Here is a 20,231-nt window from a genome sequence, read left to right as displayed (position 1 = left end):
CTTCCTTCCTTCCTTCCTTCCTTCCTTCCTTCCTTCCTTCCTTTCTTTCTTTCTTTCTTTCTTTCTTTCTTTCTTTCTTTCTTTCTTTCTTTCTTTCATCTGGCAAATGCTCACTCCATGTCCAGTGCTTCAGTGTGGAGTTTGGCTTGGTTAAGAGGGTGAGTCCCAGGACTGTCATCAAGGGCTCAGAAAAGCAAAAGATGCTATCACAACCCTGAACTGGTGAGCACTAGTCTGGCAGTCTCTCATTTCAAAATGAAGGAGAAATAAATAAATTTCCTATGATGCATAGCTGGGCTTGCACAGGGAACAAGTCTCGAATGAGTCAAGCTCAGGGCGGGGAGGGGCAGCCTGCTGAGTGAGCTCAGGTATGGGGCTTTTCTGCTTGCAGAGGAGAGAGGGTGGCACACGATCTGAGCAGTGGGCACTACAGCCACAACAGTGGGACAGCCTGCACCCTGGCTTCACCACCAAGGACATAAACCTTGTGGGGTCACTCACAGTTAGGGCTTAGGGGCCAACTCCAAGGTCAGGTGTCAGCTCCTCACCTGCCTGGTTTCTGATCTTAGGCAAGGCACAGTACCCAGTAATGGCTATTGCCTTGCAGGGCTCTGAATCAGTAACTCCTGCCCTGTCTGTACAGACGCAGATGCAGTGTCCTCCATGGGCAAGCATTCAAGTGAATGTTGACACAAAACTATCAGCTAGCCCACACCTGCTGTCCTCACTCAGTTCCCAGCAAAGGTTTAGGAGACTCATATGACTCCCTGGGAATGACAGGTAACAGGACCGAGCTCCTTAGACAGCATCTCATCCCACCCCCATAGACCACACTCCAAAAAGAGAAACAGCTTACGGGAACACTGGAGGGAGACATACCGCCGGGAAGGACATTGCGACCTGCAGTATGGAACACAAAGGGTGAGAAAGAAGGTCAGCAGCTGCCTCCTTTTTCTGACTGGTATCTGCTCAGACCCTGTCGCATTTCCACCTTTAACAATAGCAGCAAGCGGACATCTCCCAGTAGGATGATGGTCCTCCTTACAGAGATTTCTCCAGGAAGGTGGATGTGGGTTAACTATCTCCATAATAGTCCCCATCTCCTCCCAGTTTTCATCTGGTGAACCACACACACCCGCTAGTTCCCTGTTCTTGGAATCCAAGCTGGCCTTCATGGTCCCAGCTCACACCCGCTAGTTCCCTGTTCTTGGAACCCCAAGCAGGCCTGCATGGTCCCAGCTCTTTCCACAACTTAGTAGATCCTAATGAGGCTTTTCTATAGCCTCATGCTCCTCACTGTGGCATGCAGAGGGCCGAGCCCAAAGCAGGCGCTGAGGGATCATCTCTTAACTGGAGGCTTGCTTTGCCCCTCATCCTCGGGTTAGGAAAGCAAGGCTGGAAGACTACAGTGCAAAGATGGCAGGCAGGGCTGAGGCTTCCTCAGATGGACCTCCTGGGCCCTCACCACTAGTACCCATCAGTCCCCTGTTCCTGTCCCCAGTGATGCATCTTCCCTCTCCTAGTCCACCATGCAGAACCTTTTAATCCAAACACCTAGCTCTCTGGAACCTCAAGGTTTCTTAGTTCCTTTTAGCGATTAGGAGGCGGGATCACTTCCAACCTTGGAGGTGATCTCTGCATCAGATCTCAGACAAGAGCTTTTAAGCCCAAGCTGTCCATAGTGCTCCTGGCATTGCAAAGGAGCCTTGGAGTCTGGGTGCTGGGAAAGCATGAGAGAGGGACTCCCCGACTCTAAGCACCCTCCACCGGTCCCTCAGTCCTCTGTGTGCACAGACAGTCGGGTTGTTTCACTGCACCTGTAGAGGCTTTCCTGGATGGTGGTGTTGTATTCGGAGAGTAAGAAGCTGCTGGTGATGTCCCTGTGGGCCACCTCAGTTGTTCGGTAAGCGCTGCAGAGAAAAGGGAAGAATTAATAGCCTGCGGGGAGTTAGACCCAAACCCTTCAGTGGCATTAGAGCCACACAGCTCTTTAGACAGAGGCACCACTGTGTGGTGGCCACTCCTGTGTACCTTTCAAAGTCTAGTTCCAACATATGTTCTGCCCCTGCCCCTACCATCCCTACACCTGGCTCAGTAACTCTCCAGTATGGTGTTGGTCTGGCCACATCACCGGTACCTGGTGAGAAACGCACATTCTTGGCTCCACCTCAGACTTTCAGAAACACCTCTGAGAGGCGCCCAGCCCATGTTTAACAGCCCCAGGTAGTTCTGATGTATCATTGACTTTGAGAGCACCCATCTAACCCTTTATATCTGAGGGCTGGTTTTTATGTCAACTGACACTAGCGAGAACCAATTGGAAAGAACTCTGAATTGAGAAAAATGGTCCCATAGGATTGGCCTATAGGCAAGTCTGTAGGGCATTTGCTTCCTTAATGATTGATCTGGGAGAGCCAGGCTCAGTATGAGTGGCGCCATCCCTGGGCAGACGGGACCAAGTTATATAAAAAACCATGCTGATGAGAAGTGTTCTTCTATGCCTCTGCCTTCAGTTCCAGGCTCTGGGTACCTGCCCTGGTTTTCTTCAGTCACAGAGCATGACCATGTAAGCTAGAAGAAACTCCTTCTTCCCCAAATGAGTTTTGGTCACGGTGTTTTATCACAGCAATAGAAGTAGCAACTAAGACACTATCCAAACTGTGACCCACAGTCCAGTGGCAAGACCTACTGAGCACCAATGTGCATGTTCCAGGTCCCCCCAAGAGTGACCCAGTATATACGATGGTAACTCTCAGAGGAGCACCCCTCTGAATCACCTTGGGCATTTGCTAAATAAGTTCTCAGAACTAATCCTAGAGATTCTGGTTGGTAAGGGACATTTTCACAAGTACCCTGTGACTCTGGTATGTGCTACTCTCTGCCTGAAACGTATGTACATTTCTAGAGCATGCTATATCCTTCTGTGAACTGGGCCTCTGAATATGCAGTCCCTGTAAGCAAGCACAAGTTAGGAATCCTCTCCATGCTGTCCCAACAGAGCCTCACTCCTACTCTCGGTGTGGAATTGCTGGGATAAGCCCTTCCCACCTCACACTAGAGGGTCTTGTTCTTTTGTGCCTGTGTGTCACATGGTCTCCTAGAAGTTCTGAAGAGGGAGCCTCCTTGCAAAAATGGCATTCAAAGAGAATCGTGAGGGGTCTCGGAATCACTGGGTGGCTCTGAGACAAAGACACCCTGAATCCCCACCCTGCACCCCCACCCCCACTCCCACCCACCATGCCCCAGCCCTCCACCCCTGTCTTCAGTCTGGATCAGTCAGTCCCTCCTTTCCCCATCAAGAATTGAGGTGGCAGCGGAGAACAAGTTCTAAGTTCTAGCTCCAACCCTGTCTTTCTAGATGTTTCTTCTAAGGGTAGTCCACAACCTCACATTCATTCATTCATTCGTCTCTAAAATTCTCAGCTTAAGAACTCAGAAAAAGGGCTGAGGCTGTAGCTCAGCTTGGAAGATCTTGCTGCAAAATCACGAGGACTCATGTGAAAAGGCATGCACGGAGGCATGCTCATAACCCCAGCACTGTGAAGTAGAGACAGGCAGATCCCTGGGGCTTCATAGGCAGCCAGACTAGCTTACCTCACAAGCTTCAGGCTAATAAGAACTCTCTCTAAAAAAAAATAAGATGGCTGATTCCTGAGAAACACCTGAGCTTGACTCTCTGGCTACCACATGGATGCACATACATATGGTGTAACCAGACACATACCTCAGACCAAGATACACAACAGTCTTCAGGTGGGAGGAACCTTCAAGTAGGGAGGTTCCCTCACTTCCTGCTTCACTCACCAACACTGGCTTCTTGGTGTGAAACTTTTAAAGCCAAAGCTTCATAGAACTTGGCCAACCCCACCCTGGTCCTATCTTGTTTCTTATTCAGTGAGCTTCATGAAGCAAGTTGCTTCACAACTGCTGCGGCTCCTGGTGCTTGCACTTAAGATCTGTCCAAACACCTGCACTGCTCACAGGGTCATCTCAGTGTGGGGATGGCCGTGAGGATGCTTTCACAGAAAGAGCAGAGGGAGAATAATACTATCACAGCTCCCAGACACTCAGTGGACCCCAGGCTACTGCCTTTTCAATGACTCCTGGGTGAGTTGGTAGAATCGGAAGAGTCCTGCAGGATTCCTCCTTTTCTCTTTCCCATCTGCCTTTCTTCCTCCTTCCCTTTGACCTTCCTTCCCTTCCTCCCTCCCTTCTTTCTCTAACGTTCTGAGACAGATTCTGTGTAGCTCACGCTGAACCGATGAATTCTTTGTTCACCTGTCAAATCCCAGCTGCTGGCAGGTCCTCTTGGAGTCAGTGTCGTTCCAGCTGCTGCTGCAGACAGGAAGCCACTCGCCAGAAGACCCAGAGTAGACTTTCAGGAGGGACCTGTCCCAGTCGAACCTGACTGCAGAACAGAAGAGGACAGAGAAGGGTCTCAGAAGAGGCTTCAAGCTCTTGGGGATGAGTTATGGGTGGCTCTGGGAGAGGTGTGGGGAAACTGCCTAAGCAGTGATGGTGGGAGGGTTGAGGCCTTCAGCAAACACAGAGCTGAAGCAAAGGGGTTATTGCTGGGCAGCTGTCCATCCAGGAGGACTCAGGAGGCCTTTTCTGGGAGAGAAACAAGCATCTCACCCTAGGGAATGACATGCTGAAAGGAGAAGGTGCTAAGGAGCCATGATCTGAATGTGTGCTCGTAGGACAGGCTTGGCCACAGATAGGTGCAGTCATGGACAAGGGCATATGTATTATCAATGAAGAGGTAAAAGGATAGACAGCCGCACCCCTCAGCCAAGGCATTGAAACCACACAAGCACAACCTCAGAGAGCTCAACAGGTCTCTGAGATCGTCTAGGACATTAAGAAACTACAGAGGCCACAAGTCAGGAGTCACCTGCTGACTAAGGAGGAATGGGGTCCAGAGCACCCTCAGTCTGTCTATCTCCAGTCAGATATTCTGTTTGCCTCTGTCTTACAATTCCAGTTTTTCTATAAGAATTACCAATCTTGCCCAGTGCATTCATTTTAAAAATTAGAAGTCAGAAGCCCTAAGAATTGGGTCATTTATCCATGTCACACGACACCCCAAATCAAGTTCCAAATCCTTGTCTGCTGTAATTCAAACCAAGATCTTCTGATACTTACTGATTGCCTCTGTCTGAGCCATTACATGCCACAATATAGTGTGTTGTAGCCAGAGTCCACATGTGTGTACACACACATATACACACATATACACACACATACACACAGATACACAGATACACATACATACAAACACATATACACACATACATATATACACACACAGCACAAACATGCATACACACACACACACACACACCTGCGCACACACAGGGCTTCCCCACGTCCAGCCTTCTTACCACAGCCCAGCTCATCGCTCTTCATTTTGCAGTCCACCACTCCATCACAGCGAACTGCGTGGATAGGGCAACTCTCCAGTGGCTCTTTGTACTTGATCCCTGTGTGGCCTCTCCAGAAGTAGACTAGAAAAACAAAATCAACAAAAACAAGCAGACAGTTGGTTATCACCAGCACTGGAGGGACAGGATACTCAGCAGCCCAAGGCCCTGGGGATTCTCAGACACCGACCTGCAGTCCCTCTTGGACTCTGGGTCTCCCGTCCCCCATCTGTATGGAGAGAAAGGCTGCTCAGGAATGTTCTAGAAAGATCCTGCAATCAGGGAAGCCCCAAAAAGACTTGAACAGCTAGCTACCCAGAGAGAGAAAGAAAGAGACCAAGAGAAATAATAAGAGATGGACGAGGGTCCTTCTTTGGAAGCTTCCTTACCCTATATGTTAGATGGACTAGGAGCCAAAGAAACCTCCTCCAGTATCCCAGAGTTCCCTCTCAGAACCCCTCTAGTATCCCCTGTTCTCTATAGTACACACACACACACACACACACACACACAGAGAGAGAGAGAGAGAGAGAGAGAGAGAGAGAGAGAGAGAGAGAGAGAGAGAGAGAGAGAGCGCACTGCCATCTGGTCTGTCTTCTCAGTTGATACCACGATGCCAGCCTCAGCAGCTCCTAGGTTGGCATCTTCCTCCCTCACCCCTTGGACTTGGTCCTCTCCTGCCTCTCTTTCTGCCTTTCAGTGTCTTCCCACTACGCAAGCAACTCCAGGCGGCTGATTTCCAAATGTGCAAGGAAACTTCTCACACCTCATGTGAAAACCAGCTCCATGTCTTCCTCTGCCTCCAACAAACCTGAGCCGTCACTCTACTGACTAAAGACAGCACCCTGTGGAGCTCCCTCAAACCTCTCACCGAATGCCTCACCCAACCTCCCAGCCTCGACCATCTCTTCAGCTCTGACCCCACGCTGTCTCCCCAGCTCCTACATGGTCTCTGTCACTCAGGATAAGGCCATCTACATAAACTGTCCCTTCCCAGTCCAGACACACATCCTCTTAATCCCTCAGGACTGCATGCTCTTCTCTCAGTGTCCTGCCCTCGTCCTGGAAACCCTAGAAACTGAAGCTCTAGGGAGTCCTGAATGTCCTTCTCAGAGTGCTTGGGATGCTGCACAGCACAGGACCACTGTGGTTATGGATGGAGTGCTGCTGAGAGGTGGACCAGGAGACTGGGCTTGACCCGCAGATCCTACTACCTCTCTGACCTCCATGAAGGAGTGGTAGGGACTTCAGGAAATACTACAGAACCAGGTTAGAACTTTAAGGCTTCTGGGTGAGCCTGCCCTTGAGTGTCTCATGTCCCTTCTATGGGTCATTCCTATTTTTCTCAGAAGCAAAGTACTCTGTTAGCAAAGGGAGGCATGGACGGAAGGTCGCAGACCAAGGAAGCTGGAGGCAATCACATGCATTGTCATGATGAGCACACCACCGGGGCAGGGAAATCGAGGCTCAAAATGTTAAATTGCTGATGTCGTATAGCTCATGAGAAGCAGCGACAAGATGCTGGAGCAGGTATGTGTGACACTACAGCTACGATCTAACAGCACGCAGCCTCTTCCTTTGACAGCTGTGCCACCAGAAGCTCCCTTCTGTCCCTCCCCCCTGCCGCCCCTGTTTGCCATCTCATGCTGCGTCTTCTATAGAATCCTCAGCCTAAGTGAAAAGCTTTCTGGCCTCGAGTAGTTAAACAGATGGGCCCCAAGCTCTCAAACATGCTTCTCCCCTCTGGGATTTTTTTCCCTCTACCCAACGTAGGCTTTGGCCACCTGTCCCCCTCCTGCTCCCTTGCATCTGATGTCTCGGAGAAATGCTTTCATAGACTCCAGGTCCTCGTCGGAAATGGCCTGCACCCTAACCCACACCACTGTCACTTGTCCCTGACAGTCACGTTGAGATCCCAGAGCCTGACTTACTGCTAGTTCTACTCAGGAGAGAGCAGCCTTCCCAGGGCAGGACACAGTAGGTATTCATCTTTGCTCCCCTCTATGACCCCCCGTGGGCTGTCTTCTAATGGTTTGTCATCAAAGAACCAGGAACATGTTCTGGAGTCCTTTTTCCAAAGGACAACATGAGGAACCTGAGTCCCCGGAGAGCACACTTTGTCCCTTTGACCCTCAGAGGCCTTTTCAATGTTTTACAGCATGCTGGTTTCCATAGATAGCTCTTCATTTTCAGAATGGGATTTTATGTCAAGAACTGTACACTGTTCTCACACAGTCCTCCTGGTCTGGGTAAAGTGGGATCAGGCCTTATGAAGTTTATGTTGGATTGAATGATTAATGATGAACAGCATACCATTCAAAAAAACTGAAATGGAGTTCAGCGTAGTTAACGCAACTGTTGTATTATATCATCAGAATCAGTCTGCACTAATGAACCCAAATCCAGAAGGCCACGATGTTCCACATTCTTACCTAGTCCTCTCAAAGGAGCCTGATTCCCCATGACCCAAGGTCCCTGTGTGAATGTGAGTCCCTCTGTGCCTGTGGTATGCCTCTATGTCTGACGCCATGCCATGCTGCGATGACCCAAAGCCACCCTGTGCCCTCTGTTCAACTCACAGAGAAGGATGAGCGAGATCACCAGGCTGATGAGAAGGAGGACACACCCGATGAGTGGCAGCTGCCTCTGGGTCTCCTGCCAGGAGAACTTGGGGAAACTGAGACCTAAGAACAGGGAGGTAGGGAAGGAAAACTGCTGTGGAGGAGCGTGGCACAGTGGAGGGCCCAGAAGGAAGCGAAACTGACACCACCCCCACCCCAGCATCCTGCCTAGGGCTCTGCACCTCACAAAACATCTCCACCCCTCCCCAGTATAATCCTCTGATGGACTCCCTCCCCCAGGCTCCTCTAGACTAGGTACCGCATATGTGTTCTGCTAGTTCATCCTCACTGCATCGCATGAGCTGAGTCTTATTAGATACATTCCGTAGATGGGGAAACCAAGGTTCATAGACATGAAAGAAGTTACCCAGAGTCACTAAACTAGTGATTGGCAGGACAGAGATTCAAATGCAGTGTCTCATTCTAAAATCCATGCCACCAAAGTGCCTCTCCTACCCTGGGTAGGGAGGGAAAGGCTAGGACGATCCTCAAACCTTGGGTATTCCTTCACAGTCAGAAAGCAACAAGGCCTGAATATTTGGGGGTGAAGCAATGGGGCAGGGTGAGGTCTGGGGTACATGGAAACAGTTTCCTGAGGGGCAGAACCATGCCTGGAGGCCCAATGGCCTCCTTGACTTTTTGGCAGATGAACTGCTGAGCCTCAAGCTTGGAGTAGCCAGAGTCCCTCCCATTCTTCCTTTACGTATGAGCAGGCCTACTGATCATATCTTGTACTACCCTGGCTTCTCCAGCAGACATACAGGCCAGCCAAAGCAAACGGACCCTCATGTACACAAGAACCCTTGCTCTTGAAGTCAGATCTCTACCCTGGGCAGAGTGACCTCCAGGACTCCGCCTGGAGAACTCTAGAGTTCAGCAGCAGTGAGCACTCTGCCTCCTTGCTCCTGGCTTTTGGCCCCTCCTCTTTTTGCCTAATTTTCCACTGTCTTAGGTTGTCATATCATGGTCTCTTTCTACCCTCACCCCTCCAGGTTCCCCATGTTCCACTCTGGCTGACTTCCGTGTCATTATCCCGGGGGTACAAGGAGCAGAGTGCTCACCGAGAGCTTCCCTCTGCCCAAAGACACTGCCCTGGATCTCTGCCCTCCCTGCAGCGGCCCCCTTACCTGGGCTCTCCCTGGTGACCCTGGTGGCTGGTGCTGACCTGGCAGGAGATGCCCGGATGGGGACAGCCCCCACTGGTGTTGCTCTAACAAGGTACACTCTCGTTGGGGAGGATGTCGTGGAGGCTGACCTGGCAGATGATGATCTGCCCGATGATGACCTGGAAGGTGGTACCCTGGCTGGAGACGCCCGGGTTGGAGATGCCCGGGCTGGGGATGCCCGGGCTGGGGAAGCCTGAGGAGGAGGTGTCCTTGCTGGAGAGGCCTGAGGAGGTGTCCTTGCTGGAGAGGCCTGAGGAGGTGCCCTTGCTGGGGAGGCCTGAGGAGGTGTCCTTGCTGGAGAGGCCTGAGGAGGTGTCCTTGCTGGAGAGGCCTGAGGAGGTGTCCTTGCTGAAGATGTCCTTGCTGGGGAAGCCTGGGGAGGAGGTGTCCTTGCTGGAGAAGAATTCTGAAAATAGAATGAAGGACATTCCTATGCCTGCTCCCAGCCAGCCTCTCCCAGCTGTGGGCCCTGTGAATGGGAGAGGAATACTCTGGGCCAAGCGACTGGGACAGAGGAAGGCCTGTGCTTACATTCAACAACTGAGCAGGACAGTTCAAAGTTCTCCTTTTGAGAACATCTGACACAAGCAACACTATTGTCCTGTATGAATAGGACACAGGGAATAATACACTTTTTAAATCCTCTATTCCAGGAATTGGAGTCAATAGGTTTGGTCACATCTTCATTTTGTTGGGACTTGTGTGTTGGGTTCAAGGAAGATGTTGACCACACTCAAGGCCAAGAGCAGAGAGTCTCTCCCATAGGGAGCTGCTGGGATCCATCAATAGAAAAGAGTGGTTACATGTGAATACCCTTACCCCAGCTGGCTGCACAGGGATGCATCTTAATGAATTTAGGGAATTTCAGGCAACTGCTTCTGCTGCTCCAGCTGTTCTGACACTGAGACCACCCTCACACCAGTGCTATCTAGAGAGCAGATTTCCAAAACAAGGAAATCTACAAGAGCACTGGGGCCAAGGAAGGTAGAACTAGAGAAGACATTCGTTTTTACAGTGCTGAGAGTTGACTCCAGGCACCGTGTATGGCAGGAAGATGTCACCGAACTACACTCCTTACCAAACTTGGCTTTGGGCAAACCACTTTGCCCCTCAGCAAGTCCCTCGGCTGAGAATGTACTTGATGACACACAGTCAGGTAGCCCATGGTTCTGATCCTGATCCTGTCCTTGCCCAGCAAAAGTGTCTGAATCTCTTAAGCGTTTTGTTCATCTATAAAATAGTCTGGCATTGATTAGGGAGCCCTCTCCAGGGCCCGGGATACAGGAACCATGTGTTAAATAACAGTTTCACCTCCCTTGTCTTTCTGTACACACAGGATCAAGAGGGCTGAGGGGTATGGATAAATGATGGGAGAAAAAAGTATTGGAAACAAGCCAGATTATGGTCCCTCATTTAGACGAATGGGCCTCGGTGATGTAAGGCCCTTCCCAGTGGTGGTCTGAGCCTTGGCTCCTGGCAATGGCCTGGCATTACAGCACTTCCATGGGTGTCCATTCCTGTAAATTCACTCCAGGTGTTCCCTAATATGAAGGAAGTTCCTATGGTTTGATATAATGAAATACACTTTAAAGTCTACAACAAATGTTTGTGTCTGTAGCCTTGTGGGGTTCTGACTTCATCCTGAGAGTTGGTAATTCTTCTAGAAGTTCATTTTTTAGAGTTGGATTGCCAAAATCATGGAGTCAGGATTCCACTCCAGGTCACTTAGCATCCCTCCTGAGGCAGAAGGAGAAGCCGTTGGTACTATCTTCTGAACACAGGCACACCCTATGCTTTTGGAGCATGACAAAAGAACTAGGATCTGGGGCCTTGTAAGGCTGGAGCTCCACTGGGGGCTGAGGTGGAGCCAAGGGCTTTCTTGGTGGGAGCATGACCTTGTGGTACTTGTTGTTATGAACTATGAGGTTGTTGTCTCCCATCCCCGACCCCTTGCTAAGTCTGGTCAGAACCTTACGACCCAGAACTGCAACTGGTCAGGGTTACAGCAACTATGCCTGAGTTTAACTGAAGAACACGTCCTCATGCCAGCTTCCTTATCTGCAAGGCGTGGGTAACCACCCTGCTTCGTATCTCGGTAGTCATACATGAGACATGCAAAGCGCATGCACACAGTAAGGGCTGGAGAGATACTGACTTTGACAGTGGATTTGCTTGTTTCTTTAAGAATATTTGGCTCAAAATCAATCTGTTTGAGTAGGGCTGCAACCACTCCCTACTGGGTCAGCAAGAGCCCGCCGGAGCTTGTTTTATGTGTACAAACAGGGCTAATCTCATCTCCTTCCTCATACAATCATGAAACTAAGTGAACAAGCCTGGGATATACATGAGGGTCAAATTCTGATGAATATAACAGCCAACGAAGCACCTCTCTTGGTCCTATGTCAACTTCCTAGTGGCTCTTTTTAGTTGGCATGGTTAGCTCCACTTTACAGATACTGGAATTAAGGGCTGATGAGATGAATCTGAGGATCATAGAGCTTGCTGACATTCCTAAAAATCAAGAGTTCAATTCCTGAAACCCACATGGTAGAGAGAACTGATTTCCTGGAGGTTATCCTCCATATGAATGTACCACCTTCCCCACCCCACCCCCATTTTTAAAAATTGATAACAAAATGGTGACCAATTTTCAAATTTCCAGGTCAAGTAAGGATGAGGACTTGGGTTCTAACCAAGTAAATTTGTGACCAACGATATCACAAATGACCAGTCTCCCTCATCTCTCCAGGCTCAAGGCTTCACACATAGCTTGGTTCTTCCAAGGGGCCTGGTGAGCAAACTGGTGAGAATGGCCATCCCTGTCATCTCTCTGGTTTTGTTTCTTTGCTTGATTCATTGTCTGTTGAGATGGGACCTCAAGTAGCTCAGGCTAGTCTTGAACTCTTGATGTAGCCAGAGATGACCTTGAACTTCGGATCTACCTGCAGGTGTGATCCTGTGGTCCTGGCACCTCAGCACTCAGGGACAGGGGCTACAAGGAGAAATGACTAAGAAGGTTCAGGCAAGATGCACAGGGGATTAGGGCAGGGTGCCTTGTGAAGTGGGAGTAAGGAAGAGCGTGAGAACAGAAGAGACCTGGTGATCAGCCAGCACGGTGGGAAGTCAGTAGAAGCCAGAATAGATAACACCAGAAAACTGGTAGTTGACCCTGAGTTGGAGGACACTCGTTCAGCACTGGCCTTGACAGAGTCAGCACTCTTGTTACCAGAGCTGGGGGTGAAAGCTGGGTACTATAACGCCCCCCCAGACCTGTGCAGAAGGAAAGACCTAGAACCCCATAATCTGAATGAGAAGTGCCACCTGAAGAACATTTGTGAGTCCCAGGAGGATGTCAGAAAGGAAGAACATTCCAGATGCCAGAGGACAGCAGCCACTGAACTTTGACCCTGAACTTTGACCCAGACTTCACAGGACATTAGGAAGCATCCTGATCTTCAGAGACCATGAGGATGCCAGAGCTCATGCCTCCCTCTTTATGCATTTCATAGCTGGCCACTCCACCCAGTTGGAAGAGCTTCCTGATGTCTAACCTACTATGGCTCTAACTCATTTCCTCCCCTGCATCCTTGGAAGGCAACTGTGGAGATGAGACTCTCCCATATGGAGACTTGACTTCACCCTGACAACAGATGGGACCTCAGGAAGGGAGGAGCCTTCTTGTCCAAGTCCCTAGGAACTAAGGCAGAACCAGGGGACCAGAACTCAGGTCTCTTAAACCCCAGATTTGTCAGTGATCACAACCTCCCAAAAAAAGAACTCGTGACCAAGTTCTTGCAGGGTCCTGCCCTTCCCAACTCCTCCAGAACAGAGGCTGTTCAAGCTGCAAAGGCAGGTGTCTATGACAAAGTTAGCACCTGGATAACTTGGGCCCTTTCCCACCACTACAATCCATTCCTTCTGACCCCATCCCCATGGTCTCTAGGGTAACAATGACCCAGCAAACAAGCTGCATTCCAGCCACTCCGGATGCTCCTGATTGTACCTGAGAAGCCCTGGGTGTGCCATTCACAGCTTGTTGGACTTTCTAGAGGTTATGGTGCATCATGGAAGACCAGGAGGGCAGAAAGCTGGACTTGGCTGTGTGTGGCTGTCCTTCTAGTGATAAGGGTGCTGTGACTCTGATCAGCCACAGACTATCAGAACCAGTGAGCTTCTGGTTCAAGGAGAGAGCTTGTCTTAAAGCAATAAGGAGAACAGCAATAAAGGAAGGCACGGACCTGCTGCTCTGACCTGCATACATTCATATACCTGTGCACTCACATGCATGCATATCTCTCTCTTTCTCTCTCTCTCTCTCTCTCTCTCTCTCTCTCTCTCTCTCTCACACACACACACACANACACAGAGAGAGAGAGAGAGAGAGAGAGAGAGAGAGAGAGAGAGAGAGAGAGAGAGAGAGACCTTTTCAAAAGTCCCATATAGCTGAACAGGGCCTGAAGACTCTCAAGGCCCATTTCTAGACCCATGCCCATTCTACCTCAGCTCCCAGGGATGGGGTCTACACCTCCCCCCCAGGTGAATGGAGCATTTTGTGATTTCTCTCACCTGGTGTGAGGGTAGGAGTTAGTTAGCAGCCCCAGAGTGTGCCTGCATTGTCCTCTCTGGGTTTCCTATGGCTAGCTAGCTGTTGCTGCAGGCTGAGCCCCCAGCTCCCCTGCCCCATGCAGACCATAAGAAGAGCCCTACACAAGCTTATCTGTTGGACTCAGAAACTGTCCGGTGGCCACTGCAGTGACCACCGTCCTTGCCTAAGACAGGCTGCAGAAGCTCCCTCCTAGAGCTACTCCCTTTTAAAGCCATCACTCTGGGGATACCCTCAGACAAAAGAATCTTGAAACCCCACTAATCCAAGCTTTCTTTCAGCATGAGATGGCCCAGGTCCAGAGGGGCTCTGGATGTGCCCAAGACGGCAGTTTGAGGCAGTCATTTGGTCTAGTCATGTGATCTCATTCTTGTGCTGTCTTCACTGTTTCCTTCTTCCTATCTCCTTTAGAGAGCAAGCCCAGAGGGGTTCTGAGGCACCCCTCTTTCCCACCAACCCTGAGTTTTAAGAACTGTCAAAGGAGGAAGTGCATGGGCTAGACCATGGTCAGAGCCCAGCACTCTAGGGCTAATCCGCACTGGAAGCTATTGTTGTTTTGTTTGTCTTTTTTCCCCACTATATAGCCCAGGCTGGCCCAGAACTCAGAATCCTCTTGTCTCTGCCTTTTAAGTGCTAGAATAATAGGTGTGCCTCACCTGTCTAGCCTGGGAGCTCCCCTGGACAAGGCCTAGAAGTTGTCTATGGGAGACTGGGGAGATGGAGTAGGGGATGGGGGAGGTTGTGATAGGGGAGCTCTGGCCCCACCCTGACGAGGACCAGACTGGCCTGGGACAAAGCCAGGCTTTACTGTGCCCCTGAGGACATGGCTCTCCCCAGCCTCTTTCTTTAGAGAACCCCACAGACCAAGCCCCTTCAGAATGCAGGTTGTTCTCCTTTGCCTCCTCCCCCCCAAACACAGGACTGGCTTCCCTAGTCACATGTACGCAGAGCTCAGGGACCCCTCGTCAGTCTGTGCAGAAGACCCTGTGTGAAGCAAGGAGCTTGCTTCTGTTTCTTGCCAGTGTGATTTAGGGGACAATCGTGTCCCCATCAAGCTCTCAACTCCTTCATGCCTAAAATAAAGGGGTTGACAACTGTTTTCCGGGGGTTCCCATTAGGCACAAGGTCTTGCTCGCAGAAAGACCATGGAGCCTGGCCATGGCCCTTATGGTGGGGCTTGAGCCCTTTTCCCACCTCAGGTAGAAATTCATTTTTTATTATTATTATGCAATGGCCTCTATCCAATATTTCATTTGAATAAAAGAAGTGGTTGATTCAAGAACTTGAAAATGACAACCTCAGGTGAGCATTTCATGTCCTTTAGCTTAAAAGGCCTCAATGCATGAAAGAGACCAGGGGGAGCCATTAGATCATACCTCACTGTTCACTTGATGGTTCATTCATTCAGTGACTTTAAAGGACATGGTGTGTGGACTTGGGGAGATGGCTCAGGGGCTAAAAGTGCTTGCCATGAAGGCATGAAGATCTTATTTAAAATGCCCAGAACCCATGGAGAGCCAAACATGGTGATGCACATCTGCAATCCCAGTGCTCCTATAATGACATGGGGCGGGGGAGGCAGAGTCCTCCGAAAGGCATGAGCCAGGTCGCCTGAAGTATGTCCAGGTCGCCTGAAGTATGTAAGAACAGCAAAACCAAGAGACTGCCTCAAGCAAGAGCCAACTCTCAAGGTTGTCCCCTGCCTCCCACACAAGCACTGTGCACACAGCACACACACACACACGCAGAGAGAGAGAGAGAGAGAGAGAGAGAGAGAGAGAGAGAGAGAGAGAGAGAGAACACATAACACTCATATGCCACACATAAAGATGACAAACAAAAACCAAACGCTGAGAGCTCACTATTGCCAAGCAAGTTGTATTTCCTGCCTCTGTTTCCCTGCTAAGTCTGTCCTGTCTGCAAAAGGGTGAGCACCAGGGTCCAGTGAGTACTCTGGGCTGTTCCCCTGAAGGAGCCTCCACCTGGGACTGCCAAGGCCTCTTGCTTGGAGGACAAGAACAAGCTGGAGTTCTGTGGTGTTTTCCCACCTGTCCATCTGCCAGGGTACAGTCCACCCCCGTGGTTGTTAGACCAGGAGGAAGCTGTGTTGCCAAAGCAAGGCACTTAAGCTAAGTGGCCATTGTTACATCAGCCAGCCTTCCCACCCAGCGCTGAGCCCGGAGTCTGACATGAACTCCCACATATTCGTACTAAGTCACAGGGAACAAGGCAGAATGAGGTTCAGTGGGGTGTGCCAGGTGAGTGTTGATCAGCACCAATGACAGCATGAAACTGATGTTCCAGGTGAGGGGTGTGGCCCTACAGGACAAAGGCAAGCTTTGGAGGTGCCTCCAGCTTGGGGCTGTGGAACGATAAGGGGTCCTGCCACTGGTCTGCCATCTCGGGAACCCGGGCAGCCTCCTGGGGAGGGTACTCGTATTGGCCCACCCTGTGCCTCCCACATCCTCACAAATAGCTAATTGCATGCTATTTGCTCATGCAAGAACTCCCAGCATGAGCAAATCTGTTTTCCAATGGACCGTTGCTTGATCAGTGGGCTGACTTCAGTCCTCTTGGAAGGCATGGCAGTTCCCCAAGCATTGAAAAGTGTGACCTACTTGGCAAACACACAAGATCTTCATACTTGACAGGAGCAGTGCACATACCCAGTGGCACACACTGGGATCCATATGGTTCCAGTGACTGCCATGGGAACAGAAAAGGCTCTTTGGGGCCATTTGTCCAACCCTTTTCTTTGGCAGGTGGGGAGACTGAAGAGGAGCCAGTTGTAGACACAAGATAGAGATGGTGACGAGAAAGTCACATGTTATGATGGTGGCTGCATCTCTGATATATCAGAGGACATTCTAAAGGAGCCTTGACACACAAAAGGCTTCTGAGACTCCTGCACCAGGTGCTCCATTTTACAGATGAAAACACTAAAGGACAGGAAGTTGAAGTGACCAGGTTCTGTCACTTTTGCCTACCATAGCAAGGGACTCTTTCTAGGGTTGTTTTCCTGTTGTGGTCTTGCTACCTAGCCCAGGTTGACCTGAGGTTAACTCTCTATCCTCCTGCCTCACCTTCCAGCCCAGCTGGGATGGGAGGTAGGAACCAGTCACTCATGCAGCTCTGCTTTCCTTTTGAATACAGAAAAACGGTGCCTTCTCCATCCTTTTAAAGAGGCTTCTAAAGGCCTGGCATGTCCTCAGGAGCACCCACAGTTCCAGCCCACTGGCCACCACATCCTCTCTCTTTGTAGGAGGAACAAATCCCACAATGCATCTCTCTGTCATTGAGCCCTCACAGAGGAAGCTCAGCCTTTAACTTCCAGTGTCTTGTCTTCTCCTTTTCTTTTCCCTCCCCTTCCTCTCTCCTCTTCCTCCTCCTTCTTTTGATATAGAGTCTTACTATGTCCTGGAACTCATTATGTAGACCAGGCTGCCTCCCAATTCACAAAGATCCACCTGTTGCTGCCTCCTGAGTGCTGGAATTAAAGACATACACCACCACACCTAGCTTCTCCAGCCCAATCTTATTTAATCTTAAGAAATCTGAGCCAGGTTATGTGGTGCACACCTTTAATCCCAGCACTCAGGAGGCAGAGGCAGGCAGATCTCTGAGTTTGGGGGCTAGCCTGGTCTACAGAACAAGTTCCAGAACAACCACGGCTACTCAGAGGAAATCTTGCCTTGAAAAAAAAAACAAAAAGAAAGAAGACAGAAAAATGTGCTGTAGACAAGATTAGGGGGGCAGCTATAGGCTCCCACCTTTGCCTCTACTCACTCACTATCTATGGGTTTCACCTGGACCCTTAAATAATGGGATGGCTCAGCTCTCTCATTCCAAGAGAAGCTTGGACCTTCCATAGTGATCCCAAGACCTACCAGAACTTTGACACTTAATTCACACTTTTGCCCATGTCCTGTCCTTCCAACCTCCTTCCACGTTGGTCCCTAACTCTAGGAAGATGAGTTTCCCAGATGAACATGCTTCTGTAACCTCACTCCAGGAGAGAGGCAAGGTCTTTGCCCATCTCCAACTTGAACAGATAGCTCAGTCCCCATCTTTGGGTCTGGGGATTAGCAAGTTTTCACGGAAGATAGCCATGGCTGTGTGTGTGGCGCCCCATGCTTCCTACAGAATGCTACCCCCACCCCATGCTCCCTGTTCTGCTTCCTATGGGACATGAGCCAAAAGGACCAGAGCAGAGAGCAAAGGAGAAGAGCAGAGAGGAGTCTGGAATAATAGGAGAGATAACAGTGCCTTCAGAAACATACCCTGGGTTCAGAGTGGACCACAAGCCAGGCACAGACGGTGAGCTGGGTTTCTTCAAACCCAGGGCTTGTTGGACTTTCTAGAGTCTCGGAGTCCACTCTATCAATAGCAAACAGAAAAATATGGGAAAGAGCAGAAAAGAGGACCTAGGAGAAGTTAAGCAAAAAGGGGGGCACATTAAATAAGGCTTTGTGGATACCTAATGTGTGTACAAGACCCTTTTCTACACAGGACAACCCCATCGCTCTCTATCACCTCTAAAGGCAGAAGAAGAAGCTTGAGATATAGCAGGAGACACTGTGGTTAGACACAAGAAAGCACTTCCCGTGTACTTTAAGTCCCTTAGTAAGTAACCAATGAAAAAATTTAAATGTACATTTAAAAAGAAGATTCACATGCTTCCGGGAAGGGTTAGGAGTCTACCTAGGAGGTAATCCTTGAAGATGAGTTAAAATACCCTTGGGTTCTCAAACCAGCAAAAATGAATCTAGATTAAATCCGATCCTCAAACAGCAACGCCAGATTACCAAGTAACTCCAGAACTGTCTTTGCCAGGGCACACACAGGCCACAGCCCTGTCCAGGCCTTGGCCACACAGCCCAAGGGTGCCTAATAACCAGACTCCATATTTTATTGGTTTCTCCTCCTCGGAGTTCCTTCTAGGGACTAAGATGAAGCAGTTGAAATCAATTGGATCCCAGGCAGCTTCCAGCCAGCAGAGACATTCTGTCTTCCCTACACTCTGGGCAGGTCTTGGCAGCGCCCTGCCTGACTCCAGCCTGTCCCTTCTCGAGCCTGGAAAAGCCCAGGAGACCGAGGCGCACTCACCCGGTGGCTGCCTCTGTCCATGGTGTAAGAGAATGCTTCTTCCAGGCTCAGCTGATGTCGAGGGTAAGATCCATGTTGGCCCCCAGTCCCCCAGCGTGTGGGGAAAAGGAGGTTGAGGGCCGAGGGCCGGCCCCCAGCAGATGGGGCGGGGAAGTCGGTGGGACGTGTGAGGTAACTCAGGTATAAACAACCCAGAACTCGCCAGACCTGTCCTTCAGCCCCATCCCAGTTACTCAGCTAATACCTGGGCTCTTGAAACTGCCACCACATGAGCTTCTGTGTGTGGGGTCCCCTTCACCGCCCCTCCCAGAGGATTCCAGACAGGATCTGAGATTATGGGAAGCCCTTCGAATGTGGTCACCTGAGCCTTCCAGGACGACCCTGCCCTCAAAGTGTGCTCATCTCTAACTGTGTCCAAATCCCAAATCTGGACATGAGATGGACTTTTTTTTTTTTCTGAAAAAAGTTTTTTTATGAAAACTCTTAACAACGACAAGAGAAATCAGATGGTTTTAAATGGTGCACATAATGAATTACTTCCATTGACAGCAATAAAATATTATGAACTATATCAAAATCAATTACTATAAAACATGTATGTATTTGAGTGGAAACCGGTCTGGGGAATATATTAGGCTGACTCATGACCTCCTACCCTGTGCTCCATCCTGATCATTAGAGGCAAAAGAAACAGAGGAAGAGACACATGCCCTAAAGCAGAGTTGCTGAGCTCAGAAGTGTGGAAGCAGAAGAGTTCGGTGGACTTGGGAATGCTCCCTTTGTGATAAAGCCCCAGGGTGGCTGCAACTTCTCTGAGATCCGTGGATTCTGTGACTGGGTCTGTGTTCCCCCATGCATGAATCTGTACCCAAATAAAATTCTCTTTGCTTTTATTTTTGCCTCTTTTGTGAATTCTTGGTTTACGTGCAATCCTAGAAGCTGGACAGACCTAGACCCCTGGAGCTGTGGTGCCAGCACTGATGGGGCTGGGAGTGGGGTGTGTGTGTGTGGGGGTGGGAGCTGGGGCACTGACCACCCTCAGCAAACCAGTGGGGCAGTTTTGGCATCAGACAGTGGGAAGGAGGGGGGCAAAGCAGGAGATGGCGAGGCTGAGAATGCCCTGACAATTAGGAGCAGTGGCCATGGTCAACCACTAGGGTGGAGTCTGAGGCTGCCTCTTGACCTTTTAGATAAACAGATATGGAAACTGCTCTAGTTTAGGGTGTTCAGGGAAGTCTAAAACACAGAGAGAGGCTCATGGGAAAACTCCTGGAAGACCCAGGCAGAGAGCCAAGGAGTCTCTGACTTGGCT

At 50.0% G+C, this 20,231-nt stretch overlaps 1 protein-coding gene and 1 long non-coding RNA gene across 4 annotated transcripts in view; one reads left to right on the top strand and one right to left on the bottom strand.

The window, feature by feature from the left end:
• The window catches only part of Tmprss13 (transmembrane serine protease 13), a 27,287-nt gene extending 8,347 nt beyond the window's left edge, over positions 1–18,940 (bottom strand). Inside the window, exons 1-8 of one of the 3 annotated variants that reach the window (XM_021172938.1) lie at positions 18,920–18,940; positions 9,515–9,616; positions 9,172–9,460; positions 8,003–8,107; positions 5,385–5,507; positions 4,279–4,408; positions 1,818–1,910; positions 857–900 (exon numbers count right to left, since the gene is read on the bottom strand). In XM_021172938.1, the coding sequence (XP_021028597.1) occupies positions 857–900; positions 1,818–1,910; positions 4,279–4,408; positions 5,385–5,507; positions 8,003–8,107; positions 9,172–9,460; positions 9,515–9,616; positions 18,920–18,940 (907 nt within the window). Of the gene's footprint in view, positions 1–856; positions 901–1,817; positions 1,911–4,278; positions 4,409–5,384; positions 5,508–8,002; positions 8,108–9,171; positions 9,617–18,919 lie in introns of all 3 variants that reach the window. The other 2 variants (XM_021172937.1, XM_021172940.1) reach the window with 2 other exon arrangements.
• Positions 16,005–19,811, top strand: LOC110302143. Its single transcript, XR_002378780.1, has 4 exons — positions 16,005–16,117; positions 16,576–16,727; positions 18,755–18,982; positions 19,599–19,811. It is a non-coding gene; the product is annotated as an uncharacterized LOC110302143 (long non-coding RNA).
• Positions 19,812–20,231: the final 420 nt, after the last annotated feature.

This window comes from Mus caroli, chromosome 9 (genome assembly GCF_900094665.2).
Source record: "Mus caroli chromosome 9, CAROLI_EIJ_v1.1, whole genome shotgun sequence".
NCBI classification, from domain to species: Eukaryota; Metazoa; Chordata; class Mammalia; order Rodentia; family Muridae; genus Mus; species Mus caroli.
The sequence above is the reverse complement of the archived record's forward strand: the minus strand, read 5'-3'. Positions and strand labels throughout refer to the sequence as shown.